Genomic DNA, 27,804 nt, shown 5'->3' on the forward strand with positions numbered 1-27,804 from the left:
GCGGTGACCGGGAGGTTAGGTTGGCTGTTACAGGCCAGGCGTAGATGCTTGGTGAGACAGTCTACGTGTGGTCGCTAATCAAGTTTATACCACTGTGAAACCTCTTCAAAGGATGCCCACTTTGAAGGAGTTTTCTCCTTGCCTCAGACATGAACTCAGTGAGTCCCATTTCTCGCTGCCACACCACCACACCGTTAACCCCTCTCTTTATCTGCAGCTCCTCCTACCCCCACATCCAGTCCTGAAGAAGGGTAATACCCGAAAGGTTGCCTGCTCCTTTCCTTCATATGCTGCCTGTCTTGCTGTGCTCTTCCAGCCTCCTGTTTGTCCAGCTTAGATTCCATCATTTGCAGTTTTTTGTGTGTCTCTGATGGAAGAAGCTGAGAGAAGGTTTAGCGCAGACTGCTTTGAGGAAATGAGAAGCTGTCCTGCATCCTGTGGAGCTGTGAGGAAGACAATGTGGACCATGGCCAGGATCACCCTCCTTCTTCCCGCCTGACCCGTTACCCTGGGTTACAGCCCCACCCAGTTACTCCCTCTATCCAATTGGGGAACGTGTTAGTGCGGCCCCAGGGCCAATGACGGCCCGCGTTGTTGGTGGGTGGCAGAGCGGGAGTTGTGAGGCCTAGAGGGAGCTCGAGCCGCGATGCCCGAGTATCTGCAGGACCCGTCGGTGCTGACCAAAGAGCGGTTGAAGAGTGAGCTGATCGCCCACAGCGTGCAGCTGCCGCTCGGGGACCAGCGCAAAGATGTCTACGTCCAGCTTTACCTTCAGCACCTGACGGCGCGGAACAGCGGCCGCGGCACGGACTTCTCCAGCGATGAGGAGGCGGACAGCGGACTGGGGGCAACCCGAGGCCGGGGCCGAGCAGGCAAGGTGAGAAAGCCAGGGAGTGGGTGGCCTGGGACATTAGTAAGCCCTCCATCCCTTTCTCCCCAAGTCCCCGCTCAATGTTTATGAACGCTCCATCAGAATCAGAAAGTGGCGCCAATTTACTCAACTTCCGTTCATGTGTGAAAACCAAAAACCAACTCCACAGGCGAAACTCTTCAAACATAAACGGAAAGTGATGGTGAAACTCTGCGTAGAATTTTTGTTAGAATCCCTGCAGTGTGGAAGCAGGCTATTTGGCCCCTCAAGTCCACACCGACCCTCTGAAGAGCATCCCAGTCTATACCCTGTCCCTGTATTTCCCATCCTAGATACTGTGGGCAGTTTAACATAGCAAATCCACCGAACCTGCACATCTCCACATCGCGGAGAGAAATAATGTTAGCATTTGCTGTCCACTTCAGAACTGAATCTTTTGAAGGAATACATTGACTTCTTCAGAACTTGTGACAATGTTAACTCAGTTCCTCTGTCCATAGATACCACCAGACCTGCAACATTCTCCAACATTCTTTTTGCTCCACAATTCCAGTATCTTCGCTATTTTGCTTTTATTCACACAGGTTCAGTTAATCTTTTGTTTAACTTGCCTTTCCCATTTCACAGTTAGGAAGCATACATACCCACAGCATTCAGTCCCGCTTCTCATTGCGGCACATTGACTGCAAATATCACCAACCGTGACCCAATAACTGACCCAAGTGGTGAAATCCCAGATTTCACCCATCCATGGAAAACATGGACAATGGTTGTCAGCTTCAGGACAGCTAGGCGGAAATGTCGCCATTAGTTCCAGAAGTGGAATATGAGGAACTATCTGTCATTCAGCCTGACACCCGAACATTATTGAATGTCACTCGACTATTATTCAACTAGTTAGGACTCTCCTGGTTCCATTCATATTTTTTGCCATACCCAGAGCATATTTTTCAGTTGTTTCATTTCGTGTTCCCACGTGACTCTCATTTCCTGCTCATCCATCATTTTTGTGCTCATCTCTTGTAGGCTTCTGGCTTTCATATAACCATTATGATGTCAAAATTCTCATCCTGCATTCAAGTCCTCTATGGCCTCACTGTCACATTTTAGTTATGATTTCCTTGGAGACTGACAACTTTTTCAAAGAAGGATACCTACAGAAGGAAAACTGCTGGGCAACTTTCACTGGAGTACACTGACTAAAATTGACAGAATTTAAACATTAGCAAATGAAGACTATTTCAAGTTAAAGGATGAATTACACTTCTAATAGTTGATGCTTCAAAGATGTCACATTTAGTGTAAGCATTCATGACTTCTCACATTTGACAACTATGTCATCTTCATAAGATTTTTAGAGGTAAGAATAAAAGAAGACCATTCAACCAGCTGAGTTCGCTTCTCCATTTAGGGCAATCATGGCTGATCTCATAATTCTCAACTTCACTCTCCTGCCATTTTCCCCATTACACTTGATTCCCTTACTGAATAAAAATCCAATAATGTGAGCTTTTGAATATTAATAACACAGCCTCTGCAGCTTTCTGCGGTAAGGAATTCATGGCTAGAGTTCCCTTTGAGGAAACACCCTCCCTGTATTTGTCTTAAATGGCTGACATCTGACTCCGAGATTAAGCCCTCTGACTATAGACTGTCCTACATTGGGAAACAACTTCTCTGTACCTGCCCTGTCAAGCCCACTCGCTGCCCAGTCAATGGATTTGGCTATCAAGTCACTTTTATTGGCAGTTAGATTTTGTCTACGTACATGAGATATGGTTGACCCTGTCAGGTGCATGTCTAGAGAGCCTGTCTTTTTTTCTTGTGTTATGGCAATCCCAATCTTCTTTTTCTTTTAGACTGTTTATGACTATTTCAGTGCGTGTGATACACAATTACTGTGTTGTGTCTGTTTGTAAGGCGTCCACTCAAATCAATGCCCATCTCTAAAACTGTCTCCTTATCTATGCCTCCTATGTATATTTCTATTGACTAACACTAAGTTAAAGCCGGTTCTTAATAGGTGTTGTTATTCAGCTGCAATCCTAGTTTCACTATTTATCTCATTTCTTAATGGTAAACTTCAACTGAATTTGAATCTAACAGCTGTAACCAACTGGTAGAGCTGATGAATAGTATGCTGGAGTTTTGAGAATTTTAGTAGATAAGAAATAGGAGCAGGGATAAGCCATATAACCCTTTTCCATCATTCCATGAGATCAAAGCACAACATAAAGCTCAATTCTACTTTCCCACTTTTGTTTTTTAGCTGGATCACATTTAGAAATATGGTCACTTCAGATGCAGATTGTAACTCTTTCCAGGGGAATGGCTGGACTGTTGTTCGATGTACTCCACTGTGTCTCTGACAGAAGTTTCTGGTAAAAAGCTGCATGTGATGAACTGTTGCCCAAGACCAGATGTTGTCATAATGCAGCTGGTTTTGAAATGTTACTTCCTAGTTTGAAGTTTTGCTGTGACTTGCTAAAGTTTTTACAGTTGTTGATTCCGCTAAATTACCTTCAAACTGCATTGATAAATGTTACTAACAAATTCAGTGCAAGGATATTTTGCCTTGAAGCTGCTTTGAATAAAAATTATAACTTGCCAGTAGAAGCCAACACTCACTATCTTCCTGTTTGTAGATTGAAAATTGAATTTTTTTTTGCCAGTTATCTTTCAGTAATTTCCTATTCTTTGCAACAAATGTGTAACTCCTAATCTGGGGGCAGGGCAGTACTCAAAGGCTTCCAATTATTAAATTATTGTCCTCAGCCATAAACAGCTACATTTATCCCTTCGACCATCACCTGAGCAATAAACAATTATTCAGCTACCTCGTTTGTTTCTCTTGACTCAAATTATAAGTCTGACAGCAAAATCTGGGTTTTTGACTCTATTTTTCAAAGAAGTAGACCGTCAGATTTTCTAGAAATAAAGAATTGCAGTCATTTTAACACCTGTTTTATCTTTATTGCCTGCTGAAGGTGAAAAAAGGAAACACATTTGAGGGAGTTTTAAAATTCCGAGCTAAATGACTATTTTTCATTCACAAGACATAGGTTTTGCTGGCTTGCAAGCATTTCTTGCCCATCCCTAGTTGCCCTTGTGAAGGAGGTGATGTGCTGCCTTCTTAAACTGTTGTAGTTCACGAGCTGTAAGTAACCCCACAGTGCCCTGAGAGTGAGGGAATTCAGGATTTGACCAGCGACAGTGAAGGAACGACAATATATTTCCAAGTAAGGGTGGTGAATGGCTTGGAGAGGGACCTGCAGGTGGTGGTGTTCTCATGTATCTGCTGCCCTCGTGCTTCTAGATGGAAATACTGTCTATGGATCTTTTGGTGAATTTCTAGGAGCATCTTGTAGATAGTAACACTGCTGCTACTGAGTTTCGATGGTTGAGTGAATGGATGGTTGTGGATGTGGTGCCAATGAAGTGGGCTGTTTTTGTCCTAGATGGTGTCAAGCTTCTTAAGTGTTGATGGAACTGCACCCATCCATGCAAGTGCGGAGTATTAAAACGCACACTGACTTGTGCCTTGTAGATAATGGAGAGTCAGAAAGTAAGCTACTCGCTGCATTATCCCTAGCCTCTGACCTGCTTATGGACCCTCTCTGTTCATATAATGATCCCAAATTAGTTTCTGGTCACTGGTAACTCCCAGGATATCGATAGAGGGGATTGATGATGGTAACACCAATGAATATCAAGAGTCAGTGATTAGGTTGTCTCTTATTGCAGATGGGCATTGCCTAGCATTTATGTGGTGCAAATGTTACTTGCCATTTGTCAGCTCAAGCCTGAGTATTGTCCAGATCTTGTTACATTTGAAAATTGACTGAAGGGTCTGAAGAGTCAACGAATGGTTCTAAATAATGTGCAATCAACATGCATAACGCTACTCCCCACCTTTTGATGGAGGGAAGGTCGTTGGAACACTTGAAGGTGGCTGGGCCTAGGACACTACTCTGAAGAACTCCTGCAGAGATGACCTGGAGCTGAGACGACTTACCCCAACCGTCTTCCTGTCTACAAGGTATGACTCCAACGAGCAGATGTTTTGTCCACTGCCTATTGATTCCAGTTTTGCTAGGGTTCCTTGGTTAAATACAGCCTTGATGTCAAGAGATGTCATTCCTGCCTCATCTTTGGAATTCAGCATTTTTGTCCATGTTTGAACCAAGCTGAATCGAGGTCCGAAGCTTAGTGGCCCTGGTGTTACTCAAACTGGGTGTCAGTGAGCAGGTGCTGCTGGATAGCTGTGTTGGTGGCATCTTCCATAACTTTAGTTATGATCAAGAGTAGGCTGACGGGGGATGATTGACTGGGTTGGATTTGTCCTGTTTTCGTGCACAGGCCATACCTTGGTAATTTTCCATGTTGGGTAGGTGCCAGTGTTGTAACTATACTGGAACAGCTTGGCTAGGAGTGCAGCAAGTTATGGAACACAAATCTTCAGTACTATTGTCGGAATGTTATCAGGGCCCATTTGTAGTATCTAGTGCCTCTAATCTTTTCTTGACGTCACATGGAGTGAATCAAATTGGCTGAAGACTGGTATCTATGGTGTTGGGAACCGCTGGAGGGAGTAAAGATGAATCATCCACTTGGCACTTGTGGTTAAAGATTGTTGTGAGTGCTGCAGCCTTACCTTTTGCATCAATGTATTGGGCTCTTCCAGCAGTGAAGATGGGGATATTTATGGAGCTGCTGCTCTTCCAGTGATTTGATTAATAAAACACCACCATTCACGACTGGATGTGAATGGACTGCAGAGCTTAGACCTGATCTGTTGGTTAAGACCATAAGACATAGGAGTGGAAGTAGGGCCATTCGACCCATCAAGTCCACTCTGCCATTTAAATCATGGCTGATGGGCATTTCAACTCCGCTTCCCTGCACTCTCCCCATAGCCCTTGATTCCTTCTGAGATCAAGAATTTGTCGAACTCTGCCTTGAAGACATCCAACGTCCCAGCCTCCACTGCACTCCGTGGCAATGAATCCCACAAGCCCACCACTCTCTGGCTGAAGAAATGTCGTCTCATTTCAGATTTATGTTTACCCCCTCTAATTTTAAGGCTGTGCCCACGGGTCCTAGTCTCCCTGCCTAACGGAAACAACTTCCTAGCGTCCACCCCTTCTAACCCATACTGGTTGCGTATCATTTTGCTTTTTCTCTCACTTTCTGCTTATGCTGTTACACCTCATTTTGAGGTATGTCGGTACTGCTCTTGGCATGCCCTCCTGCATTCTCCATTGAACCACAGTTGTTCCTCTGGCTTAACACTAATGGTTGACTGGAGGAAATGCCAGGCCATGAGGTTACAGCTTCTGTTGGGATACAATTCTGCTGCAGTTGATAGCCCAAAGCACTTCATGGATGCCCATTCTTGAGTTGCTAGAACAGTTTGAAGGTTGTCCCATTTAGCAAGGTAATAGTGCTAAACAGCACCTTTGTAGATTATTCTCAATGTGAGGGTGGAACATCGTCTCTACAAGGACTGTGCAGTGATCGCTTTTACTGATACTGTCTTGGACGGATATCTCTGCAGCTGACAGATTGATAGTTTTCTTTCCCCTCTCGTTGGTTCCCTAGCCACCTGCCACAGACTCTGTCTACCAGCTGTGTCCTTTAGAACCCGATCAGCTTGATCACACGTGCTGCTGACAAATTGCTCTTGGTGTCGACGTTGAAACCCCCCACTCAGAGTACGTTTTGCACACATACCACCCTCAGTGCTTCTTCCAAGTAGTGTTCGACCTGGAAGTGAACTGATTCATCAACAGAGTGAATACAATACTGGTGATCAACATAAGGTTTCTTTTCCCATGTTTAACCTGAAGCTATGAGCCCTAATGGGTCTGGAGTCTTTGTTGAGGACTCTCAGGGCCTCCTTTCTGACGAAATACTTCTGTACCACCACCTCTGCCAGGTCTGTCCTGCTTGTGGGACAGGACATATCCAGGGATGGTAATTGTCTGTTATGTCTCCATGAGTATGACTGTCAGGCCGTTGCTTCAGAGATAATGGGAACTGCAGATGCTGGAGAATCCGAGACAACAAAGTGTGGAGCTGGATGAACACAGCAGGCCAAGCAGCACCTTAGGAGCACAATGCCAACGTTTCAGGCCTAGACCCTTCAGCAGAAAAAGGGTCTAGTCCCGAAACGTCAGCTTTTGTGCTCCGAAGATGCTGCTTGGCCTGCTGTGTTCATCCAGCTCCAAACTTTGTTACCTCAGGCTGTTGCTTGATTATTCTGTGATGGAAGTAAGGAGGACTTTGCAGGGTTCACAGGGCCATCGTTTAGGTCAATGTCAGGTCGTTCATATCTTTGTTGAGACTTCGTAACAATTGCTATGACTTGGTCGACTTGCTCGACAATTTCAGCGGGCACATAAGAGTCAACCACATTGCTGTGGGCTTGGAGTTACAGGTAGGCATGACCAAGTGAGGATGGTAGATTTCTTTCTCTGAAGGACTTTAATGAACTCGATGGGTTTTACTGACGTTCAACAATAGTTTCATGATTGTCAGTAGATTCTTAATTGCAGACTTTTTTATTGAATTCAAATTCCACTAAATTCAAGCCCAGGTCCCCAGACCATTAGCCAAGTTTCAGGATTAATAGTCTAGCAATAATCTTACTAGACCTTTGTCTCCCCATGCATAGAGTAAGGATCAAGTATTTCTCCCGGTGCTTGTTATTTGCACTTATGTTATTCTGTTATGCTCTTTGTTGAATTAATGCTGCTTATCCTCTCAGCCACTAATAATTTAACTACGCATTCATAACCATTACATGCACAGGTGTAGTGTCAGGGTTCTGTACTTCATGCTTCTGGAGTTGCATGCTTTGAAGGTATTTTGCTTTTATTAATTACCCATGAACAGCTCTAGCAATATTTCCTTTCAGAGTAGAACTATCCTTTAGAGGGATTGTCATGGAGAATGAGGAAATGACTTTGAACGATTGTTTTGTTTGTCTTCGCAATTCACACAGGTTAGATATCAGGAATCAAGTTTTGCCTTAACACTAACAAGTACAAATTTTGAGGTAATATGAGCAGATTTTAAAAAATCTCAAAGGCCTAAAATTAGACAAATCCCTAGAATCTGATGGTCCACAACCTGAAATTTTGAAAGTGATAGCTGAAGCAAAAATGCATACTCCTAGGTATTAAATTAGAAAATTCCCGTATTCTAGAAAAATCTGAGCAGATTGGAAGTTAACAAATGTAACACTGCTATTCAAGAAAGGAGGGAGAGAATAAATTGAACCACAGGCCAGTTATCTTGACTCACATGGGCAAAGTGCTGGAATCAATTATTAATGAATTCTTAGTTTACTTGATCTAATTATACTCTGAATTTCTAAGTCAACATGTTTTTGCAAAGTGTAATCCTGTTTGACAAATTTGAATTTTATTTTCGAGAGTGTAAATAGTAGGGTAGATAACAGGGAACTAGTAAATGTAGTATACTTGGATTTCCAAAAGGCACATCATAAGATGCTATAACAAAAGATTAATTTACAAGATGAAGATTCCTGGAGTTGAGAAATGATATAGTTAGAGAATTGGTTAAGTGACAGAAAGCGGAGGCAAGAGATAAATAGGACATTTTCAGCTTGTCGGGCTGTGGAATTTTGCAGGGATCTTTGCTGCGGCTTCATGTATTTACAAACTATTTTAATGACTTTGAGAAAACAGGGTAATGTAAACTTCTTGATGCAAAGCTAGGTGGGAATGTGAGCTGTTAGGAGTACTGAGGCTGCAGACAGAAATTGATAGGTAATCAATCATGTGACCCCCCGACCCTGCCCAGCTCCAGTCTCCTCTACTCCAAGGAAAACAGCCCCAGTCAATCCAATTTCTCTTCATAACTAAAACTGTCCAGCCCAGGCAACATCCTGGTAAATTTCCTCTGCACCCTCTCCAATGCAATCACATCCTTCCTATTAGGTGGATTCCAGAACTGTAAGCAATACTCTAGCTGTGGCCTGACTAGTGTTTTAGATCTTTTTTAATCAGTCTGTTCAGGAGTATTTTAACACATCTCTGAAGCAGGTGAAACTTTAACCCATGCAGTCTGACTCAGAGGTAGGGACACCACCACTGTGCCATTTTATACTGTTCCAGCATCATCATCCTGCTGTTAAATTCTACCTTCAGCTACTAAAGGCAAGTATCCCATCTGCCTTCTGAGCCGCTTTATCTCCCTGACCTGATACGTTTAGGGAACCGATGGGCAGGTAACACGCATTCCCAAGGTCTCAGTGTTCATCTTGAATTCCATTTGCCACTGATCAGCCCATCTATGGGACAGTGTAGGGGGGTGGGCTTAGATTAGTTCACAAGCCGGCGCAACATCGAGGGCCGAAGGGCCTGTTCTGCGCTGTATTGTTCTATGTTCTATATCCTGCAATTTACAACCTTGTCAAAAACTTTTCTGAAGCCCGAGTTGGATATGTCAAATGCATTACCCTCATCTACACCTGGTTTCCTCATCGAAAAATGCAATCAAGTTGGTTTAATATGAACTAAATGGTCCAATTTTAAAAGGAATGTAGAAACAGGCTTGTACGTGTATATCAAATTTCTGGAAATGACTGAGGGAAAATGGTGTTGCAAAAAATATAAAGCTGAAAGGAAAGACAGGAACTACGGGGGTACAATTTTATTGGGGGTCCAACAGCAGAGAGGTTTGGTTATATACAGATAGATCATTGAAAGTGGCAGAACAGGTAGAAAGCACAGTTTATGAAACATACAATGTCTTAAGCATTAATAGTTGTGACAGAGAGTACGGGAGCAGGGAAGTGATGTTGAACTTGTTAGACATCAGCTGGAATATTGTGTATGGTTTTGGGTGCCACATTACAGGAAAGATACAAATACATTGGAGGGAGTGCAGAAGAGCTTTACAAAATGGTTCTAGTGATGAGGAATTTCATTATGAGGATAGTTTGAAGAAGTTGGGACTGTTCACCTTGGAGAAGATCTGATAGATGCTTTCAAAACCATGAGTGGGCTGGATAGTGTAGGTGGGGAGAAATTTCCAACTTGTAAGAGGAACAAGAGGGTATAATTATATTTTAATGATTCTTTAAAACACCACAGAAATAGCATCATAGTCATACAGCCTACCATCTCACCAGCATCCACATCCAGGAGATCGTCAGGTGCCATTTCCGTCACCTCCAGCGGGATGCTGCCACCAGACACACATTCCCCTCTCCTCCCTTGCCTGCTGGGATCACTCCCTTCAGGACACCCTGGTCCGCATGTCTTTCACCGCCAACACCCACCCCAAGGCTGTAAGGCACCTTTCCTTATAACTGTTGAAGTTGTAACACCTGCCCATTTACTTCCTCCCTTCTCAGTATCCAAAGGCCCAAACATACCTTCCGGGTGAAGCAACACTTCACTTGCACTTCCCAGAATCTAGCTTACTGCATTTGCTGCTCACAATGTGGTCTCCACTGTGTTGGGGAAACGAAGCACAGACTGGGTGACCATTTTGCAGAACATCTAGGGTCTGCTTGCAAAAAAGGACCCTGAGCTACTTTTTGCCTGCCACTTGCAACACACCACCCTGCTCCCTAGGCAACATCTCTGTCTCTGGCTTGCTGAAGTGTTCCACTGAAGCTCAGTGCAAGCTGTAAGGACATAGAACAATACAGCGCAGAACAGGCCCTTCAGCCCTGGATGTTGCGCCAAGCTGTAAACTAATCTAAGACCATTCCCCTACACTATCCCATCATCATCCATATGCGTACCCAAGGACTGTTTAAATGTCCCTAATGTGGCTGAGTTAACTACATTGCCAGGCAGGGCGTTCCACGCCCTTACCACTCTGAGTAAGGAACCTGCCTCTGACATCTGTCTTAAATCTATCACCCCTCAATTTGCAGCTATGCCCCCTTGTACAAGCTGACGTCATCATCCTAGGAAAAAGGCTGTCACTGTCCACCCGATCTATTCCTCTGATCATCTTGTATGTCTCTATTAAATCCCCTCTTAGTCGCCTTCTCTCCAATGAGAACAGACCCAAGCCCCTCAGCCTTTCCTCATAAGACCTTCGCTCCAGACCAGGCAACATCCTGGTATATCTCCTCTGCACCTTTTCCAATGCTTCCACATCCTTCCTGTAATGGGGCGACCAGAACTGTACGCAATAAACAGCTCATTTTCCATTAGGGGACCCTGCAGCTCTCTGGACTCAATATGGTGTGCAATAATTTTAGGGCCTAAACTCTCCCATGTCCTAGCTCCCTACCCCACATACCTTGTTATCACATAGCCTGCCATTACATACCACCTGTTGTTAATCATTCCCAGTCCCCATTAAGAACTGTTTACCTTCCCAGCAGATCATTATCAACTCCTTTGTCTGTCCAACAGTTCTTCTCTGTCTTTAGGCTCTATCGTATAATTTACTCCCCCACCCCGCCCCCTCCCTATTTTCTGCATGTAAACTGGCATTTTCCCAGCTACCATCGGTTCTGAGGAAGGGTCACCAGACCAAAATCGTTAACTCTGATTTTTTTTTTCTTCACAGATGCTGCCAGACCTGCTGAGCGTTTCCAGCAACTTCTATTTTTTGGTCGAAATTGACTATTGCCTGAGAGCAGAAATTCCTCCTCATGTCTGTCTTAAATGAGCAGCCCCTTATACTGAGGTTTTTGTTAGAAATCTGCAGGTTGTGTGAGAAAGATTAGGCTGTCAGCTTTGTGAAGAAGTTCATATTGGCAGATTTGGAAAGGACTCATCAAACTCTCTCCATGGCACCACAGGAAAGAACCTGAAAGGAGGCAGTAAAGGAGAACCCTAAAGGGCTGAGACAGGGGGATAATTTCTCTAGACTTGAGTCTCTATGATAAATAATGTTGGGAATCTTGAGTAAAAGATGAAAGATGTATATGGTGTGAAGAGAAACAGAGTACACTATTAAAGTGATCTACAAAAGAAGCAAAGATGAAGTGATGAAAAAAAGCTTTCGCTCAGCAAGTATTTAGGATATGGAATGCACTGCCTAGAACTGTGATTTTATTATTTAGATAAAGGGTATGGGAAAAATCAGACTGACTGCAATGAGTCAGTGCAGAAACAATGGGCCACATGGCCTCCTTTTGTGCCATAACACTTCTGAGATATACAGCGGGTTGGTCAGGATCTGTGGCAAGAACAATTAAGCCTAGGTTTTGGAGTTTCAACAATGAACTTTTCCTGAAACGTTAATGTTTAAAGAGCACATCTTGTAATTTTATTCTCAAAGAAATAGTGTTAAATGGATGGGTGTTATATTAAACTTTGCCTTAGCAGGACTTCTGTGTTTAGTTCTGGTCGCCATGCTTTAGGAAGAATATAATGTGTTGGTGAGAATGCAGAAGAGGGATACAAAATTAACAGAATCGATGAAAGACTTCAGTTACGTGAAGTGTTGTTGCTGTCCAGTCCAAGGATGTATTTGAAGGATTCTGATAGAATGCATGTGAAGATGTTTCCGTGGACAGGAGGCTCATTACCACAGGGCAGAGATTTAAGTTAATTGACAAAATGGAGAGAAGAGAAATATTTTTAAAACATTGTGTTCCAAATCACAACAACTCATTGTCTCAGAGGCATGTGGAAGTAGGTTAATTTGTTTTCATCAGAAACACCATAAATACCTTTTTCCCATGGGGAAAAAGCAATATAGGATGTTGAATCTCTTAGAGACAGCATAGAAATGGTCAGGCCAAATGGCAGCCTTCTGGGTTGTGGTTCTGTGACTGTTCTTCACAACGAAGTTAACTGACAACAAAATTTTATATTGTGCCATCAGACCCAGTGTCACGGTGAGAGCAATGCAGTTTTTCTGTGATCTTCAGGTGCTGAGGTTTAATTCTCTACCACTCTGATCAAAATGGTTGAGGAGGACCGGGGTTGAAAAGAGACTAACAACTGTCGACATTTTAAAAAAAGATGCATGACCTGAATGCTTCCACGTATATCAGTGCTTTCTTTAATCATGTCTATCTTATGCAGAAAGCCACAAAAAAGACAGATAAAACCACTGTGGAAGAGAAAGAGTTCATCGAGGTGTCTGATTTGTCAGATGAAGATTTAAAAGAGCAACTTATAAAATATGGATTTTCTGCAGGTCCTATTGTGGGTGAGTATTAATGTCAAATTACACTGCTATTACACGATGAAAGGCCCATCTTTCCTATACTTATGAAGGGGTTAAAGATGAGAAAGCCGTCAATTAAACATTGTTCTTCAATCAGACAGTTGTTGGTAGCATCATCTAGGTTTTTAAAATTCTTCCAGAGCTTTCACTTCAGATACAATTAGAAGCCATTTCTCTATATAAAACGGAGATGGTGATTTTTGGTATTTATGTGGCATGAATGGTACTTGGCCATTAGGTTGATGCCAGGTATGGACTCTGTTACGAGGTTGGAGAGTTTGGAATTTAAAAGAATCAGAGGTGACTTTACAGAGCCATACAGAATTCTTGGGGGACCTGACAGGTTAGCTGCAAAAAGGTGCTTACTCTTCGTTCAAATGGCATAATTTCAGAACAATGGAAGCCCTTTTAAACCAGAGATGTATATTTCTTCTGTGTAGTGAGCTTGTGGAATTATTTCCTTTTAGAGGCTGGCTTGTTAAATATATTCAAGGCTGAGATACAGATTTTTAAACAGTAAGGGAATTAAGGATTATAGCAAAGAGACAGGAAAGTGAGGTTGAGGATTATCAGATCAGCCTCGATCTAATTGAATGGCAGGACAGATTTGATGGGCTGTTGGCTCTTCCTAGATGTTATGGATCTACCTCATCTCCAGTCACTGTCACCTTGTGGTGAGATTGGGAACACTTCCATCATGCAGTCCAAAACATTCTGCTGCTACCCAAGAATAGTGAATATGGAGGTAGTGCACACAACAAGTGATTGTAGTGTTTAATGGACATATTAGGAGTTACAGGTGTTCATTGGGTGAAATATGCCTAATGTGGAGATGCTAAAGTCTAATAATCTGAGCTGTCTAAAGGGGTAAAGAGCTCTAATTGGCATTCAGTTACACTGAATGTGTATTTTCATTCAAGCCTGTTTCCGAGCTGAAATGTAAACATACTTCTAGGTACTCTCTCTTCCAAATATGCTGATGGCTCGTACAAAACAGTACTCTTTTGTGAGTTTTGAGAAGATTTGTAGCTCAGGTTGAATTTCTGGCTGTGAGTTTGCTCGCTGAGCTGGAAGGTTAGTTTTCAGACGCTTCGTCACCATTTTAGGTAACATCATCAGTGAGCCTCCAATGAAGCGCTGGTGTTATGTCCCATTTTCTATTTTGTATTGGACACTTTACCTCTGTTGCTATCATGTTATTTTCGTATTTGAGGTATTGAATAGAAAAGCTGCATATAATATGAGTAATGTCTTAATTCTTTTCCTTACTGTTGTGCAGCCACCACAAGGAAGATTTACGAGAAAAAGCTGGAACAGCTGATGGACCAGGGCTCAGTAACTCAGGAAAACCAACCAAATGGGAGCACAGATTCTGATCAGTACAGTGACACAGAAGAAGGTGAATAAACCCAGCCTATTCAAAATTGCCTTCTGTGACTGCCAGTTTAAATGAAACAAGTTGCTATATGAATGTGCTCCAACTACTTCTGATTGATATCCACCACAAAAGAACAATTGTCTTTAAATCCTGAAACAAAGACAAATTTTTGGAGAAACTCGGCAGTTCTAGCAACATCTGTGGAGAGGAAACAAAGTCAATGTTTCGAGGCCAGTGACCCTTCTTCAGAACTCGCTGACCTCTGAACCTTAACTTTGCTTTCTGTCCATGGATCTTCAGCATCCACTGTTTTATTCTTAAAACCCATTTCTCCAGTTCTGTGTCCTACTGTTACTCCTGAGTTTGTAATTATCAAACTGAAACTAAATGGAGCTAAATCTTCATATTGGAGAATAAGTACGGACCACACTCAGTTGAGGTGTATTGACACTCTCCTGTTGGAATATACACTGGGATAGCTTATCCCGATGTAATAGGAAGGAGTCTTTCCATTAAAATCTGTTCTTTATGTGAATGTAAATTGTTAGAATATTTGAGATTTAGTTTTATTGAGACATCATTTCTAATGGAACTGATGAACAGTCAAACAGTAGCTAGTGTTTAGTTCAGGAGCTGTTTCAACAGTAACTGACACATTTACTTCAACTGCTTAGAATTTTGAATCCTTTGACATGCTGGTCAGAGTTAACACATTACAAACTTTCCATCCTGTCCCATTTTCCTACACTTGCCTTGCCATCCATTTTAATATTTTGCTCTCAAATATTTTCTCAATTTCCGTTTTTTCTTCAAAAAAGGTTTCTTTGTTCTACTTCCAATGAAGTTTCTTGACAATTTTTTTTGCAGAGAAACAGTCTGAGCCATTGTACTAGGACCTGAAGAAGCAGATTTGCAGGGAAATTACTGAATTGTTTGAGTCATGGGAGTTATGATAATGAGAGACTTTACTTCACTAGTGAACAATACAGTCATTAAGGGCTAAATGGGTATATGCATATCTCTCATTATTGTAAAGAATGCAAGTTTCTTTAATCTCTCCTCAGCAGAAGAGTTTGACTCCTTATTGTCTCCAGCACCCTCCTTTCCGAAAACAAAGTGCCAATAATCAAACACAGTATCCTAACTACAACCTAACTAATGTGATTAAATGCCATAACAAATAAAGACACAAATGTTGGAAATACTGTAGTCTCGGTGAGGTCTCATCTCTGTGGAGAAAGAGAAGCAGTGTTAACATTTCAACTTTATGCAATTAACTAAATGTTAATTGTATAGATGTTGGTGTAGTAACCTATTTGCAAATATTCCCATTGGCTGAGCTTGCATATGCACTGTTGTGTTCAACATCATTTTTTAAATTCTTCCTGTTTAATTACCCAATTTAGTTCTGTTCTTTGTAACTGCTATCTAAGGCTTAGCTTGTATTATTTCTGAGATAGTGAGCCCCAGCAAATTGTACGTTGCATTGGCTCTGTGATCAAAGAGCAAGACTTGATGAATAACACATACTTGTCTTTTGATTATTCAGAGATTGTAATGGAAAAGAAGGAGCTGTTTACAAGCAAGACCAAAACTCCTGTAGTAACCAGGCAGAGAAAAACTGAATATAGTTGGGTAAGTGATATAGGTGGATTATTTCATAACTTTTCACAGTCAGAAATTCAAACTGTATATTTTAAACGTTTGACAATGTAAAAAAAAGTACAGCAAACTTTGTTTTAACCAGTGCTATATGAACTAGCACTCCCAATAAACCAGCAAAATTATACACTTGAAGTACCAGAGGTTTACTGTATCATCCCAATATTTACAATGTCTGAATAGTCAGTAGAGGGTGTGAGTGAGAAAGCTGTCTGCCAGTAAGATTTATTTATGGCAAAATTGCATTATTAAGTAGTTTATGCTGTAAATAAAGTATAACAATGATGTGTATACCTTGTGCATTATATTTCTATTACTTAGTGTATGTTTTTACATTATTATGTTGATCAACTGATACACTACTGGTCCCATTGGTGCTGGTTAATAAAACATTTGCAGTATTTTGAATTGAGCATCATAAACAACAGGAATTTGAGCTGAAAAACATTGCAAATTCGTTAGTGTTTTCTAATCAAACAGTTCAGGTGTGTTGTGACACAACTGTAGAGAAATGTATGGTGACATACCTCTGGAGCAGGTGAGACCTGAACCCAGGCCTCCTAGCTAAGAGGTATGAATATTACCACTCTGCCAAAAGATCCATCTGCATTCAGGTTTGTATGGTGAGTTTGTAAAATGTTGTGCACGTCCATTGTTATTTGAGAGCATAAAGAAGCTTGCAGCAGTTTGTTGATGTTTTAATGAAGTACTGTGTTATTTGAACCAGTAATTGAACTGTTTGTTGTAACAACTCGCGTGTTCTTTAAAGTATAGTTCACTAATATTATAGGGGAGCTTTTGCAGAATTTAATACACTTAGGATTTGACTGCCACAGTGTACAAATATAAATATTCCTGATATTATGTCATCAGGATCTAGATATAAATTACTGTAGGTGATCTAAATGAAAGTACTCGGGTGCACATTCAATTTTTTTAAAATTCATTGATGGGACGTGGACGTTGCCAGCTGGCCTGCATTTATTGCACATCCTTATTTGCCTTGAGAAGACACTGGTGCACTACCTTCTCAACGGTGCAGTCCACATGCTGTAAGTAAACTCAATACCATTAGGAAGGGAATTTGCAGGTGGTATTTGCTGAAATAGCATCTATAAGTCAAGAATAATATTAAAGTACCAAAGAACATTCATTTAGTAATCTGAGCCATTTAACAGAATATTCATGCTCAACATGCTTGCACCAATCCTCCTTAACACTCTGTACGCTCTTCTCCTTGGTTCCTTTTGCACTAACCTAACTACGCTTGAAACACATACAGCACATTACTCAGTGACAAGTAGACTAATTATTTGTGAATATGTTAAAATGTGGAGCATAATTTTGTTGGTGTATGCAGCAAAAAGATCAGATTTCGACGAGTAATATATCTAAAATGTTACCTTTCTGACTTCCTGATGCCCCAAAGTGCTTTACAACTACTTTTGAAAAATTGCCACGACTGTAACTATAAGCAATGTGGCAGTCAGTTTGAATGCAACACATTTGCACAAACAGGAATGTAATGTATGATCAGATGTTATTTTCAGTTTTGGGTTTTGACTGACTGGTAGCTATGGATCTGCGCCAGTATTTGGTTTGCAAGTAGTTTAAAGGGGCTACTTATATTTTCTAAAATAAATGTGGAAAATGAAAGCAGAAATGCTTAGAAAGTCAAACATTGCAAAGTAAAAACACAGGTTATGCTTTATATGTACACCATTTCAAAATATAGGCACCTTACCCATTAACCTATCAGAACAACTTCAGCATTTACAGGTTTTTCTCTTTATTATAATCAAAGAGGATGCGATGGCCTAGTGGTGATGTTACTGAACTACTAATCCAAAATCTCAGGCTAATGCAATTTGGTTGACTCTTTAATTGTCCTTCGAGCAGTTAGGGATAGGAATAAGTGGCAGCCTTGCCAACAACATCCACGTCGCATGAACAAATTTTAAAAACAGGATATTTAAATGAATAACTCATAAAAGGATGAAACATTGAAGAGATTAAAAAAAATCCAAATTGCAGAAGCCACGATTTAGTGTGTTAGTGAAATATTGGCTTGCTTAAGCCAATCAATGTTCTTATCTTTAAAAATATAACTGGGTATGAAAATCACCCACTAACCAGTTTAGGGATGTTTGAATTGTTGTCATCTTGTAGCTGACAGAGCCTAAACACTTTGGAATTTATGTGATAGTTACTTTTATCTAGGTAAGAGCATAGCTACCAGCAAAAATTTCTTGTGTTTCTAATTTGTCCATATTACAGTACAGTGCCAGCTTTGATAATTAAAAATCAAAACATTAATTAAAAAGTTGGCTAAAGCATTTATAATTCTGGTTTCTATTGTTATACTTTAAGATTCCTTCTTTATTGTGTTATATCTGATATGGAGAAGTAACCACTGCTAATCAGCTAGAGGACTTCTGGCTTCTAATCATTGTCAATGTTGAAATCTGTTACCCCATGTAACTGTGAAAGAACTTTGAACACATTAATTTTAAGAATGTACCTATACCATGCTTGTGATGTGTGAATCTGATGAAGGATGAATTGAGTCTCATCCTCCAAGTAAACTGAACTAGATAACTGCACCTTTAAAATATCATTCAGTGTTTTTCTCTAGAACTCCAAATTCTACATCTGTTAATTAGTCCTGACATAAATTGGTATATCAAAAAATCTTGCACATAAGTTTTTGAAAATGAGATCATAAAGACAGAGTAAGTTGTCATTTTTAAAATTTGCTTTATCTCTTCCTGTCTCCTTATTTTGCCTACTATAAAATATTGATGATATCTATTTTGTTCGCACTGTATGTTATTTGTTGCTGGTTTTGGCATTGCAAAACTTCGCAATTTATCTTTGTATTTGATAGGCTGTGAAATCTGAAGGTTATCCATGAACACACACTCAAATGTAGGAACTTAAATATTTGACTATGATTGACAGGTATAACAAGTAGGGAGGCAGACAGGAGGCTGGAAGAACATTGCAAGCTAGGCAGTATTCAGAGGAAAGGAGCAGTCAACCCGAAATGTTGTCTGCTTCTTCCCTTTATATGCTGCCTGGCTTGCTATGTTCTTCCAGCCTCCTGATTGTCTACCTTGGATTTCAGCACCTGCAGTTTTTTTTTGCTTCATAACATGTAGAGAAACTTGACAATGATTCCAGTTTCAGGATCACTTAGTAACCTTGAAATCATTTTCTTTGTATGCACACTTTTTAATTCTTTGTCAGCTCAAAATTAGGTGTTGAAAAATTAACTGCATGCAATCATTGTATTCATTATCCATTCTTTTAACTGTGGATTGGTTTATTTTAATTTCTCTAACCTCATTTGGTTACATTTTTGTTATTTAACTTTTTGTTGTGAATACAGTACTGTATAAAATTGTCTCATCTTTCATTGTGATTAGAGATAAAATATGTGTAACATCTGGAACTGAAATAAAAAGAAACACCCTCTGTGTGTGGTTTGGTGCATTGGTGCTCAAGGAAAGTAGTCCTTGACAACGCATTGGTCATGACTTAACTAAGACTTCTGTGAAGTTTATTTCTTTCAGAAATGTTGATAACAAGTTTGTTCAGGGCTTAAAAAGCATATCAGATTTCTTTAAAAAATAGATTTTGCAGAAAAATAGAAGAGCTCCAATCTCTGTCTTAGCTGCAGTTGTTATGATAAATACTAAACCTGTATAAACACACTTGTTGAAAACTGCCTTGTTAGAGGGAAAACTAATTTAATTTTGGATTCCTTGGAGTAACTTCTGTAAATCTTAACAATTATTTTCTTCAGGAGAAACAGAGAGCAGGGGAGCTGCTGAACTAAATATCAGATAATCAACTATCCTAACAAAGCAAAAACCAGGGAAGTTAGCAACTCCTGTACCACAACTGGGCGGCACGGTTGCTCAGTGGTTAGCACTGCAGCCTCACAGCGCCAGGGACCCACGTTCGATTCCAGCCTCTGGCAACTGTTTGTGCGAAGTTTGCACATTCTCCCCGTGTCTGCGTGGGTTTCCTCCGACTGCTCCGGTTTCCTCCCACAGTCCAAAGATATGTGGGCTAGGTGGATTGGCCATGCTAAATTGCCTGTAGTGTTCAGGGGTGTGTGGGGTATAAGGGAACGGGTCTGGGTGGGATGCTCCAAAGGGTGGTGTGGACTTGTTGGGCCGAAGGGCCTGTTTCCACACTGTGGGGAATCTAGTCTAAGTCTCCCCCCCCCCCCCCCCCCCCCTCCCTCTCCGTGCTCGGTCTCTCTCTCTGTCTGTCTCTGTCTCTCTCTCTCTCTCTCTCTCTCTCTCTCTCCCCCCCTCTTTTCTGCACCCCCCCCCCCCCCCAAAAAAACGAGCCCCTGCAGTGTGGAAACATGCCATTTGATCCAACGGGTCCACACCAACCAAGCCTCCAAAGAACATCCCACTCAGACCAACCCCCCTACCCTATAACTCTGCATTTCCCATGGCTAAACCACCTATCCTGCACATCCATGAACAATATGGGCAATTTACATGGCCAATTCATCTAATTTGTGCATGTTTGGACAGTGGAAGGAAACTGGAGCACCCAGCAGAAACCCACTCAGACATGGGGAAAAGGTGCCAACTCCACACAGACAGTTGCCCAAGGTTGGAATTTTACCCGGGTCCCTGGCACTGAGAGGCAGCAGTGCTAACCACTGAGCCACTATGCCACCCAAAATTGAATTCATATTCCATCCCTTACCATGCTCGTATTTGAACCCAAGTGTCTGTAAGACCGTAAGACAAAGGAGTGGAAGTAAGGCCATTTGGCCCATTGAGTCCACTCGCCATTTAATCATGGCTGATGGGCATTTCAACTCCACTTCCCTGCGCTCTCCCCGTAGCCTTTGATTCCTTGTGAGATTAAGTATTTATCAATCTCTGCCTTGAAGGCATTTAATGTCCCGGCCTCCACTGCGCTCCATGGCAGTGAATTCCACAGGCCCATCACTCACTCGCTGGCTGAAGAAATGTCTCCTCATTTCTGTTTTAAATTTACCCCCTCTAATTCTAAGGCTGTGCCCACGGGGCCTAGTCACCCCACCTAACGGAAACAACTTCCCAGCGTCCATCCTTTCTAAGCCATACATTATCTTGTAAGCTTCTATTAGATCTCCCCTCAACCTTCTAAACTCTCATGAATAAAGCCCCAGGATCCTAGCCGCTCATCGTATGTTAAACCTACCCTTCCAGGGATCATCCATGTGAATCTCCGCTGGACACGCTCCAGTGCCAGTATGCCCCTCCTGAGGTGTGGGGCCCAAAATTGGACACAGAACATTACCTGCATCTCTGGATTAATAATCTAGCAGTAACACCACAAGGCTATCGCTTGTCATCCAGTCGAGTTCTCGGGTCTTTTAGTTTTTATCATTCTCAAGCCAATTACTACAACTGGACCTTGAAAGATTTATACTTTTTTTTAATACTTTATAGGTGGAACAGAAGGAAGTAGTGAAAGACAATTTGCGAGAAGAAATACTCCCCGATGAGGCACCAACACCTACAGGGATCAGGTATGATGGGGGCTGCTGTTCTTTTTATATCCTTCAGTAACATTTTGGAAGTTGGTGGCTGTGATACCTACTCAGCCACATCACAAAAATCCCAAAGCCTACTGTACCTAAAATAGTATGTCTTTACAGGCATTTCATTTCACAGAATCTTAGAGAATCTGAAGCTTGCTAAAGCACCCCTCCACCCAAGAAGGATTTGAAATTTTTGACCAGCTCTACACTTTTCACACTTACTTCATGCAGCATTCTTGGTTACATTCAATTTGGTCTGGATCAATCTTGAACATAGAATTCATGATGCATCTTTAACACTTTGGGAGAAGTAATAAGACAAGGGAAAACTCTCAGGTGAATGGTGGGACACTAGGAAGCTCAGTGGAACAGGAGGATCCTGGAGTGCATGTCCACAGATCTCTTGAAAAGTCACTGGACTTAAAATGTTAACTCCTTTTTCTCTCCACAGGTGCTGCCAGACCTGACTTTCTCCAGCAATTTCTGTTTTTGGATGTTTCAGATTTCAAGCATCTGTGTAGTTTTGTTTTATTTTACCCGATTGAGGTGCATGAACAGGGTTGAAGGAAACAGCTGTTCCTCTTAGTTGAAGTATTAATTGTGAGCAAGAATAATTTTAAGGTGACTAGCAAAAGGTTTAAAGGGTATTTGAGGAAAAAAGCATTTTTACCCAAAGAATCTGGAATGCACTGCCAGCGGGAATAGCAGAGCCAGGAAACCACACACCTTTTAAAATGTATTTGGGTGAGCACTTGAAATGTCATATCATTCAAGGCTATGGACCAAGAGCTGGAAAATGGAATTAGTATAAGTAGGTTGATGCAGATGCGTTGGGCTGAAGGGCATCTAATATACTTGAAATTTTTGAGAAGATTTGTAGCTCGGGTTGTGGATGAGATTGTAAACTTGCTCACTGAGCTGATGTGTTTTGATTGCAGATGTTTCATCATCCTGCTAGGTAACACTGTCCTTGGTGTTCTGTCCGCTTGTTATTTATATGCCTCAGTTTGCTGGGATGATTGGCATCACTTCCAGTTCTGTTTTTCAGTGGTTTGTACATCAGTTCCAGTTCAATGTGTTTGTTGATGAAGTTCTGTTTGTTATGCCAGGCCTCCAGGAATTCCCTGGCATGTCTGTGTTTGGCTTGTGCTATTATGGATGAGTTGTCCCAGTCAAATTCATGTCCTTTATCCGTGTGTATTGAGACCAGTGAGAATTGGTTGTGTTCATGTATCCTTACTGTCAATTTTCTTCCAGTTTGGCCTTTGTGATATTTTTCACACTCCTTGCATGGTATTTTGTATATTATATTAGGTTTATTGGGTGTGGAAATGGGATTCTTTACATTCGTCAGTACTCAATACGCAGGAACAAAAAAGGACATAAATTCGACTGGGAACGACACATCCAGAACAGCACAAGCCAAATAGAGTCATGCCAGGGAATTCCTGGTGGCCCACAATTCCAAATGGAATTCTATCAATAAACACATTGAACTGGACCCAATATACAAACCACTGAAAAACAGAACCGGAAGTGATGCCAACCACCCCAGCAAACTGAGGCATATAAATAATAAGCAGGACAGAACACCAGTGCTTCGCCGGAGGCGCACTGACAATGTTACCTAGCAGGGTGATGAAACGTCTGCAATCGAACACACATCAGAGAACATAGTCTGAGTTAAAAGTAACCCATTTAAGACATACAAGAAGTATTTTCTTCTCCAAAGGTGGTCAATCTGTGGACTTCTTTACAGTTGTGAGTTGTCATAGTTAGGCTTCTAAATATATTCATGGGAATAATAGATTTTTAGTCAAAAAGAGTATCAAGGATTAAGGGGAAAATGCAGGAAAGTGGAGTTGAGAATGATCGGATCAGCAGTCTTCTCAGATGGATTGAATGGCCGACTTCTAGTGTAACATCTGATGCTTGTAATTCATGGGGTACTGACAGGAGGAAAAGGGAGAAGCCTTCAGTTAGGTTGGATGCTACATATTTTTGGTAGAGACCAGGATCCTGGCAAATTGAGTAACTAGACTCAGATAAAACTTTAAACTACTGAGGAGTGAGGAGGGTTCAGATAAGGTTCAGATTTATGAATCTAAAGAAGGGATTTCAATCAATGAATAAAGAGGGATTTGGAGAAAATCAGATCGTGTCAGAAGGGGCGCACAGAAATAGGGCACTTGCATTTAAGGCTACAGTGGAAAACGTAAAAAGTTAAAATTCAAGTTTGTTTTTTTAATTGATTTTTGTAACATAAATTCGGTACCTCAAATAGAGAGGAATGGGTTTGATCTCTTAGCCATTGCTGAGACCTGGTCATATGGTAAGTTGGGAATCGAGTATTCCAAAGTGCTCCACATCTCAAACAAAAGGCGAGATGAGAAAGGAGATGGCGTGCCCATGGCAATAAAAGATTGAGTAAAGGTAGTAGAGAGGAACAGTCAGTTCTGATAAAACATGATAGTGCCATTCTCATGTGATCTCACATTATAAGAAAATTGCACAACAGCCACACTGTTTAATGGGGTTAGAATCACATTATAGCCAATGCAGGTAAGGAAAGTTCACATTCTACAAATAGCAGTCTAAATTCTTCAAAGTCAATACACATTGAAGAAACATATGTTCCAGCAGAACCAACTGTATCTGGAAAATCAGAATGTCAATTCAGTGTAGAATCATGGAATCCCTACAGTGTGGAAACAGACCCTTTGGCCCAACAAGTCCACACCAAACCACAAAGCATCCCACGCAGACCCATCCCCCGTAACCCACCTAATCTACACATCCCTGAACACTGACGGCAATTTACCATGGCCAATCCGCCTAACTTGCACATCTTTGGAATGTGGGAGGAAACCCACGTAGACACTGGGAGAATGTGAAAACTCCACACAGTCGCCCGAGGGTGGAATTGAACCCGGGTCCTTGGTGGTGTGAGGCAGCAGTGCTAACCACCAAGCCACTGTGCCACCTGAAATGGCTGAAGCTATGAAATAAAAGGCTAGAAGATCTACTGATGAGAGAATGCTATAACTCCACTGCACACCTTTCATGCAGTAATAGGTGAGTATCAGTCAGAAAGTTGGAGGATAACAATGAGAATGTAATACTCATGGGGGATTTGACCTTTCCCAGAGTGAGTAAACCAAATTGACCAAAGGAGCTTATGGGACGAGGTAATGGAATGCTTTGTGGGCAGTTTTCTTGAACATGATTTTGAGGTATCATCTAGGGAGAATGGGTACAGAGGTTCAGTTGTGCATGAGAGAGGAGAGTGTGCGCACATGGGTGGGGGTTGTACAGTTTGCTTTAGTCCAGAAGGTGTCAGGTTTTTCCTCCTTCATTCATTTGAAAAGGGTGACATCACAAACACCCAAAGCCATTCTGCCAATCCATTACATAATCACCGATCTGTATCTTGACTCCATCCACTCACTGTGTTTCTGTAACCCTATACCCTTGCCTAACCACAACCTTTATCCTGAGTCTGAAATGTCTGGTGACCTGAGGACTGAACCACTTTCTGAGGAGAGTACCAGATTATAAAGGGTGACCTTATGGAGGTATTTAGAGTTTAGGATCGGGTGAATAGCCAAGGTCTTTTCCCCAGGTTGTGGGAGACCGAACTAGAGGCGACAGATTTAAAAGGGACCTAAGGGGTAACTTTTTCACACAGGGTGGTGCATGTATGGAATGAGTTGCCGTAGGAAGTGGTGGAGGTGGGTACAATTACAACATTTGAAAGGCGTCTGGATGGGTATCTGAAGAGGAAGGGTTTGGAGGGATATGAGCCAAATTCTGGCAAATGGGACTAGATTAATTTAGGATATCTGGTTGGCATGGACAAGTTAGACTAAAGGGTCTCTTTCCATGCTGTGACTCAAAATCATGCTTCACATGAAAAAGTGCTTCCTGGAATTACCATTGAATGGCCTGGCTCAAATTTTAAGTTCAATCCCCTTATTCCAAACTTTCTTGCTGTACCTCTACACAGGAAAAAGTCATCCTGCAGTAGCTGTTAGGATAGATTATCATCTAGTCACCTAAAATGAATCCCCCTTGAATCCTCTGTATTCAAGCAAAGGAATGTAGGAATAAGGAGCTGGAGCAGGCAATTCAGCCTTCGAGCCCGCTCTGACATATAATATGATCCTTGCTGATATTACCCTAGTCTCAACTCCACTTCCCTGCGTGCTCCCCATGACCTGTTTTGCCACTTTCCATCTGAAACATATCTATGTCTTTTTTGAATCTGTTGATTGATTCTGCCTGCACTGCACTGCAGGGCTTATCTGCTGTCACTCTATATCTGTGACCTCTTGTTCAAGACTGTCCTATATACAAGCATAGTCAAAGCAAAATGTATTCCTAACCTCCTTAGCCTGACTTTATTCTGATGAATTTGTTCTGTGCCCTTTCCAAGGCCTGTATGTTTATCCAGAGGTGTGTTGCTCTTCAAAACGCAAAGTGCAGCTGCAATAAGCTTTATAATGTATTAATGTTTTTATTCATTTCATTCTTCCTGACTCTTCATTAGTGCCACATGTCGTAAACCAATCAGAGGAGCAGCTGGGAGACCAATTGAGTTCACGTACAAGGACGCACTTCCAAGGAGGCCTTTACCCAAAATCCAGCCAGTGACACAGGGCCAATCGGAAAAGAATAAAAGTCAGCATTCTGTCTCCATCTGGATACAGATTGTGGTGCTTCTCATCGTGGCATTATTCTTGCTGTTGGTTTATCAAGCCATGGAAACAAACAAAGGGAATCCATTCCCTGTCATTCCTGAAGCTTCCTCAAAATCAGCAGCTGGCAGTCACCAATGAGCAAGGTGGTACAGGAACTTTAACTGTTGGTACATCCTGGAGTTCAAGCGTGAATGAACAGTTCTGTTTTATTAATATTGGAACGGAGATTGAGGGTTCAAGGGTCAGCAGGTGGAACTGGACATCTGACTTTTAAAGGTGGACTATATCAGGTTTCTGTGCCATATAAGGGAAAGGAAAATTCATTTAAAAATTACAGCTTCAAATTTTTTTTGTAAAATATTTTTCTAAATTCAAAATTTCTTCACCCTTTTTAAAAACTACCACAATACAATTGGCACAGTGAGGATAATGAAGATCTGATGAGCACTGCGATGTGTTTTAAGTCATCCTCCATAAGGATTGTATATAAAGTCAGTAGTAATGTTCAATCTTTTGTACCTGTGGACGCTTGGTTAAGACTGTTTTTGAGGCATGAGGTCAAAAGTCTGAGTTCTAAAAATAATGCTGTGATCCAAGTAATGTTAGTTGAATTGTGGTGGTCAAGTAAAATGAGGATTAAAATAGAATGAAAGTTTTCTGCATTAATGCTTAAAGCAGAAAATACATTTACTTGTAGCAGAATATGTTTGAAAATAATGGCATCTTTCAGTAAGTAATTTAATTAAATAGAATTACAAATCCCATCATGAGCCTAGGCACATACATATCAGGTTTTCTTCACTGTTCATTGCTTTTTTCAGTGTGGCATTTTCAAATAGTCATTTAGGGACATGCATGTACAGTCATAACATAGACTTGTGTGTTTTAATTGTTGGAACTGTCTTTTTAGAGGACGTATTTATTAGCAATACTAATGTTCATATTAAAATAAAATGACTAAAATAATGACTGAGGATCGTATATATCTTGCGAACAACGTTTTATTTCTTGCCAGTGAGCCAGTCATCAGATTTTGTACAGTCAACTTGTTTCAGTTCTCCTGGGGGTTCTACTCATTGGCTGCCATATCTTTGCAAACGGATGGTCTCATATCCTTGTGTTTAAGTCAGGCTTACAGTGGCTCATCAGGAGAACTTTAGTGAGATTGTTTTGAGCTGTGTGCTTTGTTTCATTGGGCAGTATCTGATGTTACAAACATGACTTTAACGTACTTGTTGGTTCCTAAACACAAGGCAGTCAGATCTTGGAACCTAACTGGTTTCATTCTATGTAAAATAAGCAACTTATTTGATAGTGTAAAGAAAGAACAACTGCAAAGAAGTTTCCAGTGCAGGTGGAATGGGGTGATTCCTCCTACTGCAAGGCATGAAGTGTTAATACAGCAGAAAGATCTATTGAAAGGAGACATAAATAGAAATCACAGAATCTT

The 27,804-nt window shown here is 41.3% G+C and overlaps 1 protein-coding gene across 1 annotated transcript; it reads left to right on the plus strand.

Annotated features, from left to right (window-relative positions):
* Positions 1-578: 578 nt before the first annotated feature.
* Positions 579-27,444, plus strand: LOC125463254 (lamina-associated polypeptide 2, isoforms beta/delta/epsilon/gamma-like). Its single transcript, XM_048554287.2, has 6 exons — positions 579-877; positions 12,907-13,033; positions 14,331-14,450; positions 15,979-16,064; positions 21,563-21,642; positions 26,204-27,444. Exons 1-6 carry the CDS (start codon positions 647-649, stop codon positions 26,490-26,492), a joined length of 933 nt encoding a protein of 310 aa, XP_048410244.1. The 5' UTR covers positions 579-646; the 3' UTR covers positions 26,493-27,444.
* The last annotated feature ends 360 nt before the right edge of the window (positions 27,445-27,804 follow it).

This window comes from Stegostoma tigrinum, chromosome 25 (genome assembly GCF_030684315.1).
Source record: "Stegostoma tigrinum isolate sSteTig4 chromosome 25, sSteTig4.hap1, whole genome shotgun sequence".
Lineage (NCBI taxonomy): Eukaryota > Metazoa > Chordata > Chondrichthyes > Orectolobiformes > Stegostomatidae > Stegostoma > Stegostoma tigrinum.

What these genes read in the sequence shown, in the direction of transcription:
- LOC125463254 (XM_048554287.2), top strand. Translation starts at nt 647, where the DNA reads ATGCCCGAGTATCTGCAGGACCCGTCGGTGCTGACCAAAGAGCGGTTG. An exon ending in GCCGGGGCCGAGCAGGCAAG is followed by an intron (nt 878 to 12,906) that starts GTGAGAAAGCCA and finishes TATCTTATGCAG; the next exon opens with AAAGCCACAAAAAAGACAGA. An exon ending in GTACAGTGACACAGAAGAAG is followed by an intron (nt 14,451 to 15,978) that starts GTGAATAAACCC and finishes TTGATTATTCAG; the next exon opens with AGATTGTAATGGAAAAGAAG.